Source organism: Papilio machaon, chromosome 13 (assembly GCF_912999745.1).
Source record: "Papilio machaon chromosome 13, ilPapMach1.1, whole genome shotgun sequence".
NCBI lineage: Eukaryota > Metazoa > Arthropoda > Insecta > Lepidoptera > Papilionidae > Papilio > Papilio machaon.
The window spans coordinates 6733567-6749649 of NC_059998.1; the positions used below are offsets into that span (position 1 = coordinate 6733567).

The following is a 16083-nucleotide window of genomic DNA, read 5'->3' on the forward strand; positions in this document are numbered from 1 at the left end:
CGGTGATAATCTTAGAGCTGTCACTATATAAAATGCATTTGCTGATCATGTAACACCATCGCGGTGTAAACGAGCACTACAAGATAATTGCTTGTCCCGATTTGTGCAATGCGATTTAAATTGGCGCGACCTTGTATGCTGATGTCATGCCGCTGGTGTTTGTTTCACTTAACTTTAACGTTGCACTTCTATTTGCACGCTTCACCTTTCGTCTATCATACCTTTGCAGACACTAAACTCTATTGTATAATGCAGATTCATCCTATTGTTTTCATGATACCGTTTTTGCAGAAACATAACTTAACTATTTACTTCTCACAGGCGCTTTGCGCAGTCCGGTTGAAAAAGAGTGAAAATTATTTGAAACACAATAAACTGCCTAACAAACAAGCATAAATTGCAGGAATTGCTGAATAACTTTAACATCTATTATTCAACTATTGTCCTCTACGTCACCTTGATAGTGTTCATAACTTTTGCTGGCGTCCTGCGGGTGCTGTATACATAAATGGGGTGTATTTTGTCCGTCTAGACGTGTCTCCCCCGTTGTCAGACCCTCCCTCCTGATGTATGACAGAGTGGATGATGTCACCATTTCCCTCGGTATTAAATTATTGCATAGTACAGTACCGTAGTATATCCCAGTTGAAAGGTTTTTATTAAATTACATGATGTCACCGCTATTTAAGCGGAACCTTTTAATTTTGTAGATGTATGTAAAGGCTTACCGCCTTTGACTAGACGCCTATAACAATGAATGTTTGTAGTTTTCATAGTGGTTTTTGTCACATCTAATTTCTTGTATTTAGGAACAAAAATGAGCGTATTTCTGGTGCGAAGAATGCACAACTTCACTGTGTGAAAACCGACAGTCCGCGTCAGCACACGACGCCACAGCTTCTGCGGGTAAGTAGCTTACACGTTATTAATCCATTACCTATTGACAACACTTATTTCAGCCTGAGGTGGTCATTTCAACTAGTGTCAAACAAATTTTATATACATATTAAGTAGGTCTGAGAATGGACTACTATCTATTTTTCACACTCCTAAGTGATAAGGGTTGTCCACCCCTAACATTTTTATATTTTTTGAACAATTTTTAAATTTTTTATATGGCAAAACAACGTTTGCTCGCTCTAGCACGGAGATTGTTTAAATATCTGGGAAAACCAGTAATCATCTAACCGACTAATAAACGTATGTAATCTCCAGATTTTAGAAGAGACTATCCAAAAGAAATCACCGAGGTTGTTGAATGTGAGATTGTCGACAATAAAGGACAAGGAGGCGGAAAAGTATCGTATGTCATTCAACATATCTGAGAAGACAATAGACAATCTATTCCAGTACAGAACGAAATACGTTCAACATATGCTGACGAGTGCGATGTATGCCAACAGTGCGGTAGAGAAACCCTGGGAAATGGTCAATAGGTAATAATCTTCGGAATTATTGACGTAGGCCTTACTTATTATAATAGGTTTTCCCGTCGTGCATTGAGTTAGGGGTGACTAGGCCATAGTCATTCACGCTACTGCGGGTTGACTTCACACATCATTGAATGTCTTCTCAGATAAGTGCAGGATGCATCGCGATGTTTTCCTTCACCGTAAGAACGTCGGTTAAATGTACATATGGAAATCGAAAAACACATTGGTACATGGCGGGATTCGAACCCAGGACCTGCAGATTTCAAATCAAGTGCTCAACCCCTGAGCCTCCGACGCCCAAGTTTTATTAGTTGATGTTTATTAAGTTGTTGTATATAGTAAAAATAATTTTTAGTGTATCGGATCAAATCGTCGACGAACTGCTGCTAAAGTGTGCGAAGGAGATGGAGTTACGTTCGATCATAGAAAGCTTATATCAGAACGAGACAAAAGGATAAATAATAATATACATTTGGACGGTGGAATTTTTATCTCAATGTTTTAATAAAATATTTGATCTGTACAATTATTTTACTGTTGTTATCTTAAGCTTAAGTTGGCCTCAGTCTATAAACTAAACACGAAATTTAAAATCTATTATTACGGTTAGGAAGAATATTGTCAACGTCAATGGGTTAATTGTGCACAGAACTTTACATGGAAATTAAATATTAGAAACGAAATGCAGTCTTACATCTAAAATTCGTTTCGCTAAATATATTACGAGTTATATATAACAGTATTTAAATATCAACACAGTCACACAATTATTATTAAGGCACTTAACTATACGACTAGGTTCACACGTCTGGTATTATAGGAAACCTGTCATTGTGTGTTACACCAACCTTATAAATTAAACATTATCGGATTTATTTATACTTAACCGAATCGAGTTTAACACTTCGTTAAATTTTGCTTTCTGTCTCTTTAATGTGTCATTTTTTTCTACTTTAGGAATTCTAGATATGTTTTCCGCACTCCAGGAATATGGTTCCTCGGGTGTCGGCGGATTGGATTCCATTACTCTAGGCTTCACTAACCTAGGACCGCCGGCTGCGAAAATACTCTCCAACTTTGACTTTAAATCTTCTCTGCTCAAACTCATATCTTCGTCATCATCTGAATCGGAGACATTTTTGTTTGGTTCTTTTTTACCTTCCACTAAACCTTGTGCGGTTTTCTTCGGCTCCTCCTCCTCCTTCAAGTTTCTAGCCTCTATTTCTTTTTTCAAATCATAGTAAATTGGAGGCCGTTCTTGCCTCAAGGAATATTCTGCATTATCTGCTAAATTTCCAGCCGAATGAGATCTTTTCCTTAGCTCTTCGCCATTATTAAACGAAGACATTTTCGTCTGAAATATAGTGTTTAACTTGGACATAAAATTCATTTGCTTATCGCTACCGAAAACCATAGGGCTATCATCAATCGAACCGTTGGATTGTATACTCAATCGGGGATTTTCTTTCGGAGGTTCAGGAAATAGACGCGTCTTTGATGGTCTCGATGATATTGTGTAAGATTTTTTGAAAGTTGGATTTGAAAAAAGATTTTCATCCATAGGTGGTGGAACCGGTATCACTGGCGCCTGTATCCTGTTATCTTCAACTGACTCGCTAAATGTATTTTTATCCAATGTATCAGAGTATCCGGACTCATCTGTTCGGGAATTCGTTTCACTTTCATTAAACTCTGTAATATATTCGTAATCATCATTTTGGTCGATGTCATCTCTTTCATTTTTCTCCTCCTCTTCAGTGAGCTTTGGTAAATCTTCTCTATGCACTAGCGCTATAACATCATATTTAGATAATACCTGATTACCCAATGATGCGTCCGATCCTGCGTCAGACAGTTCACTTAAAGACTTTCTATGCACATCCACTGTCATTGCTGTATCATTATCTTTCTCTTCACTTTGTGGCTCCTGTAAAGTAATAATTTCTTCATACGAATCTTCTTCAGCTTGTAGCACTTGATCCAATAAATCTATGATTTTCGCTTCCTTCTCATCATTATCCTCTACGATTGCTTGTTTAACAATTATCTCTTCCGTAACAAAGGGTATATAATTTCTGACGACTTTTTGTTCTACTGGTGTTCCCACTACGCTGCTTTTAATAGTCGAACTAATACTTAAATCTCCTCCTCGGCTACTACTGATTTTAATAGTATTAGGAGGTGTTGGGGTTTCGATGATTATCTTCACAGGAGGCCCGCCGTTCTTGTTTAATTGTGTCGGTGGTTTATCTTCACTCGAATTACGCCTACCCATTTTTTTATAGTAGCAGGTACATATGAAATACACTGGAATACCTGAAATAAAAAAAAATAAAGTTCATTAAACATGATGCAAACATCACATCATAACTGAAAAAATTAATTATTTGAATCTTACCAATTGCAATCCAGATGATGACTCGAATCCAAGTCTGTACATTGATGAGGATCATAAGATGTATGTTGGCATATATGCTGAGACAGGGCACTACTGGTACTAGAGGAGTCTGCAACATTTAGTAAAATAAGCATTAAGAAATGCACATAGTGTCCGATTATAAAACTTGGATATTGGTAAAGTCCACAAAGAATTGATTACGTGATGTACCTTAAATGGTAGATCCTCGTTCGCCTGCGGTTGCATTATGATGACAACCATCAGGGCCAGGCCTACACCATGTAGCACTAGAATAGGCACGAGCGGCTCAGCCACGTAGCTACCCACAAGTGCGGTCGACAGGCAAATGCAAACTGGAAAAATTGACATAATCTTTTTCATTCGGTGACCCTTGTTCATAAAATTATTCATTCGTCCAAGGAAAAAAAAAATCTGCCGTCTTTACGACACCATTTTTAGGTAATCTTGTTTAAATTTGAAATATATGCTTCCTACCAAAATAAGTGCCTTAAAGTCAACAGATAACAGTGTAAAAAGAAAACTAACTTACTATATAAAATTAAAGTGGTGTTGACGAGTCGTGACGTGCATAAGGTCGACTTTCTGTTACAGCAACCACTACGGACAGCATCTTCCTCGTTGTGTAAAGGCGTTGGACGATACCTATTATTAACACAATGAAATATTCTTTTTAACCAGCACTCAAAGACAGCTGATCGATTAAAAAGCATACAAATATATATTACTCTCACACATACGCAGATCTCAAATCTAGATCAAATACCTTAGCAATATAACGCAGGCGGCGACGATGGTGTATGAGAGCAATGTTCCAATGCACATCATCATCACCAGCTGCTCCAGCTCCACGATCGCGGCTAACACGGCTGGAAATTAAGATATTTGGATTACATACAGCATAAAGTTAGCAGTAATTGTGCTGCTGACTAAGGCGGACGCCTATCGTATGCATTGCCAATCCAGTTTTCTGATAAGCTTATAGCATATCCTCCAATCTACAATGTCTAGCGATATTTTCAACATACCTATAACGCATGTAGGTAGTATTGTAGCTAGGACCGGTGACTTTCTCTTGCTGGTGATGTGTGCCAACCAGTGGCACAGTAGTCCGTCCGATGCCATCGAGTATAGAAGTCGGGGCAGCGGAAACATGGACCCGAAGAGACTGAAAGGCATATACATTGCTAATGTGATGGTGATTTTTTGATCGTGTTCATGACAGGTGAAAAGTGATTATAAGGAATGGAGTGTAGAGTTGGAAACTAGTATTATACAAGTTCGTGATACTGTGTATACTGAGTAATTCCATTAAGCAACGATTGCTGTGGTTGTTTCTGTTCTGTGCGCAAAATGTACAGACATATTTTTGCATAATAGCTTGTTACCTCGCAGAGATGCCAAAAACGGCGCCAACAGAGACCACCCAGCGCGCCCAGTCCCAGCCCACGAATGTGAAAGCCGTTGCCACTGATGCTACAGTGTCCTGGAAATAAAAAGAAAATGAACACATAACATTCTAACATCTTGAAGACACGTCTATCCAAAAACATATTTTTATTTTTAACTTTACAAAGACCACCAGCAAGATAACAATAATATTTTCGGGTTGTGTAGCAATACAAAACCTAGGAAAATAACAATAGTAGCACAGCAATTGAGCGAATATTCTCAGCCTTCCGCTTTTTGGCGCTTACCTGCAGGTAGTAGGGTACCATCATAGTGATGACGACAGACACGCTGGCGTAGGCCACAAACACAATGCTCAGTACCGTCAGGATTGCTATCGGGATCGCACGCCGCGGCTCCCGCACCTGACATAATACGATGCTTATTGAATTGAATGCGTTGTGGTTATTGAAACAGGGATTTACAAAATAAAACATTCACCTTAGTAAATATCTATTTAGGTAGTCAAAAATGACGTTAAATCATGTCTAAACGGTTTATAGAAACTTGTAACGTTATTAGCATACGAGACATATGAAATTTTAATCTTCTATCCGTCGTGCCTACTACTGTTCGATACTATTCAACATCTTTTGTGACATACCTCCTCACCAGTTGAGTTGATGGTGTCAAAGCCCACAAAACCGTAGAAGCAGACAGCAGCGCCGCGTAGTGTACCCCCAGCGCCGTATGGGAAGAATCCCCCGCTGCCGTGACCCTCTGGCACTTCGCTGCCCGGGATTGACCAGTTGCGGGAGTCCGCTGGAATTACCAATAACAACTATTATGAACAACCATGGTAAACCATAAAGACAAGAGATAAGATACATCTATGAAGATTGTTTATATCAAAACGGTTACAGAGATTTTAGGGGTATTATAGCGCACCACGACAACCGCGACAGAGATTTCGGATGATCCACTTCACACAATAAAAGAATAGCAAAGAAATACTCTGTTATCCTTAATTTTAATAGTAGTTATTACCTTTAAAAGCACCGGCGATGACGATAAACAGTATGACGAGCATGTTGGAGGCGGCCAGCACCTTGTTGACTGCGGAGGACTCGCGCGCGCCCAGCGACAGCACCGCTACAATAATATATATATATGTCTTATATTGTATATATGACTTTAAAGAAACCGGCAATATTCAGTTACAATAATAATAATCGATAATGTTTGGAACTGATTTTTATTAGGCCAAGTATTTGATGTTCAGCCAGGTGACCTACGGCATTGAGTTAGCCGTTTTAAACGATGTATGAAGAGATTTCTACGGTTAATACTTACCTCCGAGCACGAGTACAACAAGGAACGAGAATAAATCAAAGTAAGGTGAGAATTGTGGCGAGTAGATAGGCGCAGCTTGCAGCAACCAGCCCGACATCGACTTGTTGGTCATCGAGTCCAGATATAAGCTTAGGCCCCGAGCCACGCTCGCCGTGCCTGCAACATTAAAATATATAAACTGTAATTGCCACATAAAATACTAATGACGGTGAGTCTGTATCATTTTGTAAATACACTTTTAAGCAAAAACAGATAACAATGCGCTAAGGAATTTAAATTTCACGGTTTTAGGAATAGACAATAACTTTGTCATCTACAAATTGTCATATACAATTTAAGAAAAAAAAATTGTTCTACTTATAAAGTAGAGGATTAATGCTTACTATAACACTTAGGATTAATCCTATTTAATTCTGTGATAGTAACATAGTGGTAGGCATACTTCAAGATTTTAAATTTTTTCAATCATGATTTGTTATGAGTAGTTTTACCTTTTTTATATTTTTTGGTTTTGATGTTTGTTCTAGTGTATTCTGATTTTGTTAACTGACTGAACTTAGTCTTACCAAAAACACCTTCAAGTATCATATTCCAGCCTATGATGAACGCTACGAACTCCCCGACTGCTACGTAAGTATAAATGTAGGCAGAGCCGGCCTTCGGTACGCGGGAACCAAACTCCGCGTAGCACATTCCTGAACGAAATATACTTTATTACAATATTGGTCAAATAAAAATACTACTAGCAACTGAAGAGTCTGTGATAAATTAAATCCTTTAAAAAAAATTAAAGGCAACATTTCAAATTTTGCATTATTTGTAACGATTATGGTAAAAGAAATAAGAGCAAGCACAATGTCACGCCAAAAATAAATACCTAATGTTTATCCTTTAGATTATGGACGAGATTGTTTAATTTACCTGTTATTCAAAAATATGTGATCTTACCTGCAAAAAATGAAGCCACGGCTGCTATTAAAAACGATAGTATAATAGAGGGTCCGGCGAAGTGCAGCGCTACGGAGCCCACCAGCACATATACGCCCACGCCCAGAGTGCTGCCCACACCCAATGCCGTCAGGTCCCATATCGTCAGACATCTGCAATACAAAGATATGCTTTATTATGCGCTTCAGAATCGTAGAAAAATGCAAGAGGATTAAAACATGGTCTGACAATCTACCCACTGTCACAATGGTTTCGTAATTCTAATTTCACATTTTTCCATGACCTGATAATAATTAATTGCGTCTCCTAAAGTTAAGCAATAGTTGATCTTTGTGACGATCATTGAAAGAGGCCTACAATGTTTCTTCCTCCTAGTTTCTTGCATATTCTACTAGAATAAGTACACACTTCGTATACATAATTTACCTTCTTAAGTTGCTGACTTCTAGCTGATCGGGCTCGAAGACCCGCTTTCTAGCCAACGCGCGCCCTAAGGCGCTCCATTTGCCCCCTGCCATCGATCAACTGGTGAGCCCCGCGCCCCACCTATGCTGCATCTGGATTGTTTCACGATCCAACCTGGACATGAATTAACACTTTGCTCCGCTGAGGCATTGACACAAATAGTTATTTTTATTTTGAGAATGGAAGAGGAAAATAGAGTTTCAATTATTTTTGACAAATTCGTTTGCGAGTTTGGCGAGAAATGGCCAATAATGTCTAGCCACATATCAATTTACACGCAACAAAAACTACAATATTTTTGTAATAACACTACATTTGCACGTTAAAGGTACACGTGTACAAAATGCTCAGCCCTGCCCGCCTCATCACCACCTTAAAACCCAGTGTCCACAGTGGGCGATGAAGCTATACTACTTTCATTGGTCTCAGAAAACATCACGGTGTAAAACTAATCGTCTACTGTACTGTGACGTCATCCGACTCAGATGTCGCGTTATTGTGTATTGTGATTATTTCGCAGTATCTTAGTAATGGAACTTGTGTACGAAATTATTATTTACTAGGTCGCGACTCCGTCCGCGCTAAATTAAAAAAAAAACTTAAGTACACTATGTGTTCTTCCAGGCTACGTTCTACATCTGAAGATCAGTTGAGCAGTTCTGGAGACACCTTCAAACAAACATCTATCCAACCATCACAAATGTATAATATTAGTAAGATTAAATGTGCGCATGACATGCTTTAATTACATATGTATGATTCATTCATTCGGTTATCAATTCCCTCATTAATTAATCCGAAATGTATATGATTAATTATTTATGTACTTTCAAAGTAAACGACAGAGAAATCTTTCTTTCCTATACACGTTACCTTTATTACATTCTTATGTCATTTAAATGTAAAATTCAAATGTCCTATGTCCTACATCAAGAAAAAACTTAATTAAATCTTATGAATTGAAATAACAGCTTTATCTTTTGATTCACATTCAATAATATTAAAATCTTGATAAAAACGTTGATTGGTAAATGTCCAAATTGACAATAATCATCACAAGAGAATAGATAATAGAATAATTAGGCTTCTTGGCACTCTATATTATCTATACCAATAAAATATAACGTTAACATCTTACTAATATTATAAATGTGAATGTTTAGATGGATGGATGTTTGTTTAAAGGTATCTCTGTAACGGCTAAACGGATCTTAATGAAATTTAGTACAGACGTAGAACATAGTCTGGAAGAGTACATAGACTATTTATTAAGTTTTTTTCAATACCGCGCGGACGGATTCGCGGGCGTTAGCTAGTTTTATAAATCTCACGGTATAGCATACGTAAGCCAAAAAAAACATGAATGTAGTAAGGATTTAAAGATGAGGAAAGGAATGTTTATTTTAACTACCATTCGCGTTATCGTATTCGTCAAAATTACGGCAGTAATAAAAATCTACGCATTGCAATGTGTCCAGATATGTGTCAAGTTTACAATATTCTAAGATAAGATAAGTAGAGATCGTAATAAACTTTCAATAGAGGATTTTCACTCATCAGACGAAACGCGGAATTGCTTCTTCACGCCTGTCTTCTATGTGGTCTGTCTTGTTATTTTTATACGGTCATCTTTTTATCCGTATCCGTTGGTCTGACCAAGTCCAGACAATATTGGGACTCAACATTCCGACCGCCATGAGACAAGCCGCGGACAGAGCGATGTGGAAGAAGCTCGTCGACACATCAGTGAAGGCACTTCAAGATGAGCACGAACTTCAGTAATGAAGAGTACGAAGAAGAAGAAGAATCTTTTTATATTCTCCTGACATATTTTAGTACATAACTAAAGCGTTATTCATAAACGATTATTGCATATATAATCAGGTAAACAGTGATAAGAAGCAATATGTGTGATAACGACAACATTACTAATTAAACATCTCTTATGTTTTCCTTTTCAATTGATGACTGTAAACCACTTTAAATTAACGTTAAATAGAACTTGATAGTGCTAGTTGTGTATCAATAATTTTGTTACTTCCTTTAAGTTATAATAAAGATAAGCTGTGAAACTTGGATTGCACTTTAAACATAGCATTTTATAAGACAGTCATCAGACTGAGGATTGAATATATCGCTAATCTCTTTATAGCAAAAGGTAGCATATAAACCAGCTTTGAATTCGCTAAAATAGCGAAGTCACCGATGACCTTAGATATCAGCATTTGCAGATGCATTGCCTACTTTTGCTACTTAGCATCTCCTCCTCTGCCAAATCCTCCCCATCTAATATATAAAATTCTCGTTTCACAGTTTTCGTCACCGTACTCCTCCGAAACGGCTTGACCGATTCACATGAAATTTTGTGAGCATATTCAGTGGGTCTGAGAACCGGCCAACATCTATTTTTCATAACCCCCCCCCCCCCCTATTTATTAACTGCGCGTGGACGGAGTCGCGGGCGACAGCTAGTATCCTTATAAAACAATCATCAGACGAGAATGCGGAAATCCAGAATGTAAAGGAAAGTGGGATTCTGAAAGTACATTTAAATTGCTATTCTTTTCTGACAAAAATGACCTCGATAATGAAACCTAATGCATCTCACCATAGGTTTTCACTGCCAACTTATTTATATTTAAGCAATAAAAACCCAAGATAATGTTAGATAAAACTGAAATTACTAACTTCTCTGCCGTATTTTTGATACAATGAACAAATTGCTAAACATTGGAGTAACGCGAGATAAAAATGTAGGTACACGACAACAATCTATATTGGATGGTAACTATAACCGTCTGTTTCTTGTAAGTACTTCTTTTATCTCTATTTTTTCAAGGACTATGAAAGGGATGGACATTTATTTTTATATGAATACTAGCTGTCACCCGCGACTCCGTCCGCGCGCAGTTAAAAAATGGGGGGGGGGGGGGGTTATGAAAAATAGATGTCCGATTTTCAGACCTACTGAATATGCTCACAAAATTTCATGAGAATCGGTCAAGCCGTTTCGGAGGAGTACGGGAACGAAAACTGTGTGACACGAGAATTTTATATATAAGATCAATATTGGTAACCATAGTTATACGAAGCACCCAAAGTATACAAAATTTTTGCATATTTTTTTTTCAATCTAAACAAATCACTAACAAAATAACCATTATTATATCGTAAGTAATAAAAATGTAATTGTTCTATAGTCCACGTTTACGTTAGAAATTCACCGATAACGAAGTTTTTCTCTGATAAGATAAAAAAATATAATCTTTAGATCTTCGTTGTTTGAAGAGACTGAACGTTACATGTATTCGGAGAAGTATTTTCACGTTGTTTTAACCGCGGATGTTGACTGCCGAAAACTATATGAAAAACTAGCTGTTTCCGCGAATTCGTCCGCGTTGAATACTGTCTTCGGATGGCATTTTTAAAGAAAATGATTTTACTTATAATCATAAAACGTATAACACAACAAAACATATTAAACTAACAAAAAATGTCACGTGTACCTTACATATTCCCATACAAACTTTCATACCTTATTCCCTTTTGTTATTTTACACCCTTAAGGGTAAAACTTTTATGAATTCTGAATATCATGTTTATTCATATCAAATTAACAGTTTATTAATAAGTTTCAAGCTTCTAACTCTAAAGACGACGATACTTCCATACAAATTTCGTTTAAATCAATTCGGTAGTTTTGACGTGAAGCGGGAAAGACAAATAGGCAGAGTTACTTTCGCATCTATATATATAAAAGAAAGTCGTGTTAGTTACACTATTTATAACTCAAGAACGGCTGAATCGATTTAACTGAAAATTGGTGGGCAGGTAGCTTACAACCAGGAAACGGACATAGGATAATTTTTACCCCGTTTTCTATTTTTTTAATCCGCGCGGACGGAGTCGCGGGTAAAAGCTAGTTTATAATATTAGTAAGGATTTTGTGATCTGTCTGTATAAAAAAACTGGACTGTAAAACAGTTTTTGTATTTCAAAGATTCATGATAATTAGGATTTATGTCTAGTTTACATTATGCCAGTAAGACAGTCGCGCTTAAAATCAGCGCTAGCCTACAACTGGCATAATGTAACAATTAACTGGTGCCAGTGAGCCCATACAGTCCATGCCTGGTTTTCTCTACTGTTCTACTGTACTGGCATTATGTAAGGCAGGTATTAAATGTTTGAAAGTTTGACATAAAAAAAAGTACAAAGCACGTAAATATTATTTGTATATTTAGGACGCTTTAGATATTGAACAAAGACGCCGTGATTAAAAACGATGTTATCGTGGCTAATTATCACAAAAACAAATTAAATACAAAAGAAACAACTGTATTAATACATATTTATCTCTGTTTTTTCTTAAGACAATGAGCGTGATGACAATATATTTTCATACAAGTGTTTCGATCCAGGAAGGTCATAGTCTATACGTAAAAAAGGTTGAAAATTAGTCATATTAATTTTTGAATGAATGTCAAAGTTTCATATGTGAATGAACGATATGTTTCAATTGAACGATAGGAATAATGAAATCGTAGTTATTATTCTAGTAATACCTATATAATGCTTATACTATTGTTGTATTATTTACAAATGGGGAATTTATTGCTTGAATCAACATAATCACTTGACTCATTCATTAACAATAATGCTATTGATCAATTATTTTTCTGCCACACTCAGAGACGGTTAACTATTACTTAAACAGTCCCTTAGTGTAGTTTTGTTATCACTAAATATACTTTTCTTGATAACATAGAAAGTTGCGTTGTTTACTAAATAGATACTAGCTGTCGCCCGCGACTCCGTCCGCGAGCAGTTAAAAAAACATGAACGATTCTCAGACCTACTGAATATGCTCACAAAATTTCATGAGAATCGGTCAAGCCGTTTCGGAGGAGTACGGTGACGAAAACTGTGACACGAGAATTTTATATATTACATTATTACAAGTATACTGAAAAACTTTTTACTATACCTAAACCTGCCAAAACCACTTCCCTTCACATCCTTTTCTTATTGGAAATGAGAAGGAATTAGAATTAGCCTCCGGTACATGCACTCGTTAGACATAACGCGGAATTACTTCAACTTCACATCTGTCTTCTACGAGGTCGTAGTATTGCCGTACGTGCTTACCATTCATACAGCAGCTAATTCTGCTGAGGATTATAGTAAAAATGTTGCTGCAAGCATTGATTGGGATTGTGAGTGATCCTTAGTTTTAATAATATTATTTAAAACAATAGATTTATTGAAAAAAAAAACGAGTTTAAATTATTTCTTCTCAAAGGTTGAAGCTGAATTCAAACAGATTGAATGATAAATTCTTGTATTTGAATAACAATTGATTATGTCGAAATATAATGGTATTAATATTACCTTCTAAATTTAAGAAAAAAATGTCTAATATATCAACTAAACGAACAGTAATTTTGCACACAGATTTCTGTTACTACGTAGACGATAACTAAAAAGGGATATCTGTAAATTCATCCCTAATGGTCTAAAACATAGGATGACAATTTCAATGGGAAAATATCATTCCACCAGGATTTATTGAAAATAGACCCAAACACTACATTGCAACTAAAATGCATTTTTTATTTTGAAAATTCTTCCTTCAACTGTGACGAAGTAAAACGTTACCTTTACTGAGTTAAGTTTCTAAACATGTTTTAACAGTGAAAACTTAAAAAACTATGCATTGATTTGTTCTATGTCTGATGTATGTAATTCTTTATAATCGAGGAAGCTTTGTTATTAATCTTGGTTAAGGATTTAGATGAATCATATTACAAAGCGGTAGCAATTACATCATAAACAAGCATAACAAAATTAGCTATTGTTTACGATAGAAGGTAAACGAACAAGCGGATCAGCTGTTCAAGGGTTCCCACTATCGAAAGACCTGTACAAAAACATATAGTTACCTCTTTTTTTCAAACAGCGTGAGAGAGTCTTTTGGATGGATAAGAAAGAAGTAAAGAAAATGCTATTTAATTGTAGTTGTTCTAGCTGTCGCCCGTGACTCCGTACGCGTGGAATTAATAAAAACTTAATAAGTAGCCTATGTGTTCTTTCAGACTATGTTCTACATCTGTGCCTTTCATCGAGATCCGTTGCGCTCTTCTACAGATACCTTCTAACAAACATCCATCCACATGTCCAATCATTCTTAAGATAAACTTGTGTTCAAATTGCTATCTTAAAATGGACTTGTAAGTAACTTATATAAATTAGTACTTATTTTAATTAACGAACTTTGTGCAATGATAAAATTTCTAGTTGTGTCATGTGCTGAGTCAACGCTTGATGTAAGTAAAACAAGCAGATTTATTAATCAAGAAAAACTTAGAAAGACTTGTGTTACTTGAAAAATTATAGGTTTATAGTAACCTCCTTTAAGATGGTTTGGCAAGGCATAGACAATGTGACTGAATAAAATAATTTTCAATTGTTTAACAGCAACGTGTTCAAAGGTTACATACCAGAATTTCTTTAAGGCTTTCGTTGTCAATGTTCAATCCATTCTTGATTAGACACGAAAAACAATACCACTGAAAACAAATTAAAATCAACACATCCCTTTGCAGACACTGTTTTTTTCTTGATGTGAGTGTCGTATGAAATATTAGATCGTACTGACGGAATGCGAGCTGTTATCTGATTAAAGCACAGCGTCTGATTAGCGTACCACTATCTCTGGCCTGTGTACACTGGAGTACACTAGGCTTGTGCCATCTTTTGTCGTATGCCCGCAATTACAATAGCCCATTGTTTGTTTGAAATCTGATTTAATCCAGTGGCTAGTTTGAACAAATGCATTGACTATTATGAGTCTATATTCTTAGAAGTATGTATCATATTATAAAGGTCCCCTGTTTTTTGTGCTAAGTTTTTATATTGCTTTCATCGATAGTCATATCGTACTTCTTACTAATATTATAAATGCGAATGTTTAGATGGATGTTTGTTTAAAGGTATCTCCGGAACGTCTCAATGGATCTTGATGTAATTTGACACAATTGTAAAACATAGTCTGGAAGAACATATAGGCTAATTATTAAGTGTTTTTTTTTTTTAAATTCCGCGAGGACTGAGCCGCGGGTGACAGCTTTTTCCATAGTTATGATTTAATAAATCTGTATAACAAGGCTATCCTGGACCCAAGAGATATGTTTAAACTTACATTCAAAATATAATAAACTGTAGTAGTTGTACTTATATTAAACTTTTATTTGCTTACAGAATGACATATTTATCTGCTTGTACATAACTTCATATTATTTTCAGTGCCTTTTCCAATACACACACAATCTTAACGTGGTGGCTCAGAGGTTAAACACTTGACTTGTAATCTGCAGGTCTTGGGTCCGAATACCGTCATGTACCAATATGTTTTCGATTTACATATGTACATTTATTCGTCATTCTAACTGTGAAGGAAAACATCGTCATGCAACCTGCATTTATCTGAGATTGACTATATATTGATATGCCTAGTCACTCCTAACTTAGGGTAAGCTCCGAGGCCCTCAGGGGGACTTACATATAGTAAGCTGCTGATGATGATGATGACACAATCTTACTCAAGCCCTGATAAAACCACCACTAAAACTCCCTAAGATGTAAATATTGTGACTAGTATATTTTTTATTGATAATCCCTTTTTTAATAATACTCATAATTTTAAGGAAAATTAAAAGAAATCAACATATTGATAAAATTGAAGCGCTTTTGCAAACTGAATTGCAATTTTACGATACATCTTTGTAACTATTATTTTTCTACAGGCGTAGTAAAATAAAAGCAAAATGCCTTCGACACGCTTGACTCAGATATTCGTATTTGTAAGAAAAGAGTAGGAAGGCTTAATTAGGCCTTCGACACCACACTCATCAGGTGTAACGCGGAATTGCTTCCACTTGATGTGTGTCTTCTGTGTGGTCGTGGTATTTCACCAAACGAGGCCCATTCGCGCAACAGATAAATGTTGCTGACGTCTATCACTGTTAATATAAAATATGATATTGAAAATATTTTTATTATTTAACAAAACCGGTTACA

General features: G+C 36.3%; 2 protein-coding genes across 2 annotated transcripts in view; one reads left to right on the plus strand and one right to left on the minus strand.

The window, feature by feature from the left end:
- LOC106719740 overlaps positions 1 to 1891 on the plus strand; it is a 43202-nt gene extending 41311 nt beyond the window's left edge. The window contains exons 13-15 of the mRNA XM_045680417.1: positions 810 to 906; positions 1216 to 1436; positions 1789 to 1891. Coding sequence (XP_045536373.1) covers positions 810 to 906; positions 1216 to 1436; positions 1789 to 1891 — 421 coding nt within the window. The remainder of the gene's footprint in view (positions 1 to 809; positions 907 to 1215; positions 1437 to 1788) is intronic.
- Positions 1892 to 2279: 388 nt separating this feature from the next.
- LOC106719741 (cationic amino acid transporter 2) lies at positions 2280 to 14683 on the minus strand. The gene is made up of 15 exons (XM_045680416.1): positions 14505 to 14683; positions 7966 to 8118; positions 7540 to 7691; positions 7158 to 7286; positions 6592 to 6747; positions 6286 to 6390; positions 5903 to 6060; positions 5547 to 5663; positions 5238 to 5335; positions 4878 to 5017; positions 4616 to 4718; positions 4382 to 4494; positions 4042 to 4184; positions 3832 to 3940; positions 2280 to 3749 (listed from the first exon to the last, which is right to left on the minus strand). The coding sequence occupies exons 2-15, from the start codon at positions 8055 to 8057 to the stop codon at positions 2290 to 2292; spliced, it is 3075 nt and encodes a 1024-aa protein (XP_045536372.1). The 5' UTR covers positions 8058 to 8118; positions 14505 to 14683; the 3' UTR covers positions 2280 to 2289.
- Positions 14684 to 16083: the final 1400 nt, after the last annotated feature.

Bases quoted from the DNA above. Each gene is read 5' to 3' on its own strand.
- LOC106719741 (XM_045680416.1), bottom strand. From the start codon at position 8,057: ATGGCAGGGGGCAAATGGAGCGCCTTAGGGCGCGCGTTGGCTAGAAAG. The intron at 7,692-7,965 runs GTAAATTATGTA...TTTGTATTGCAG, and splicing joins GAAGTCAGCAACTTAAGAAG to ATGTCTGACGATATGGGACC. The intron at 5,018-5,237 runs GTAACAAGCTAT...TATGCCTTTCAG, and splicing joins GTTTTTGGCATCTCTGCGAG to TCTCTTCGGGTCCATGTTTC.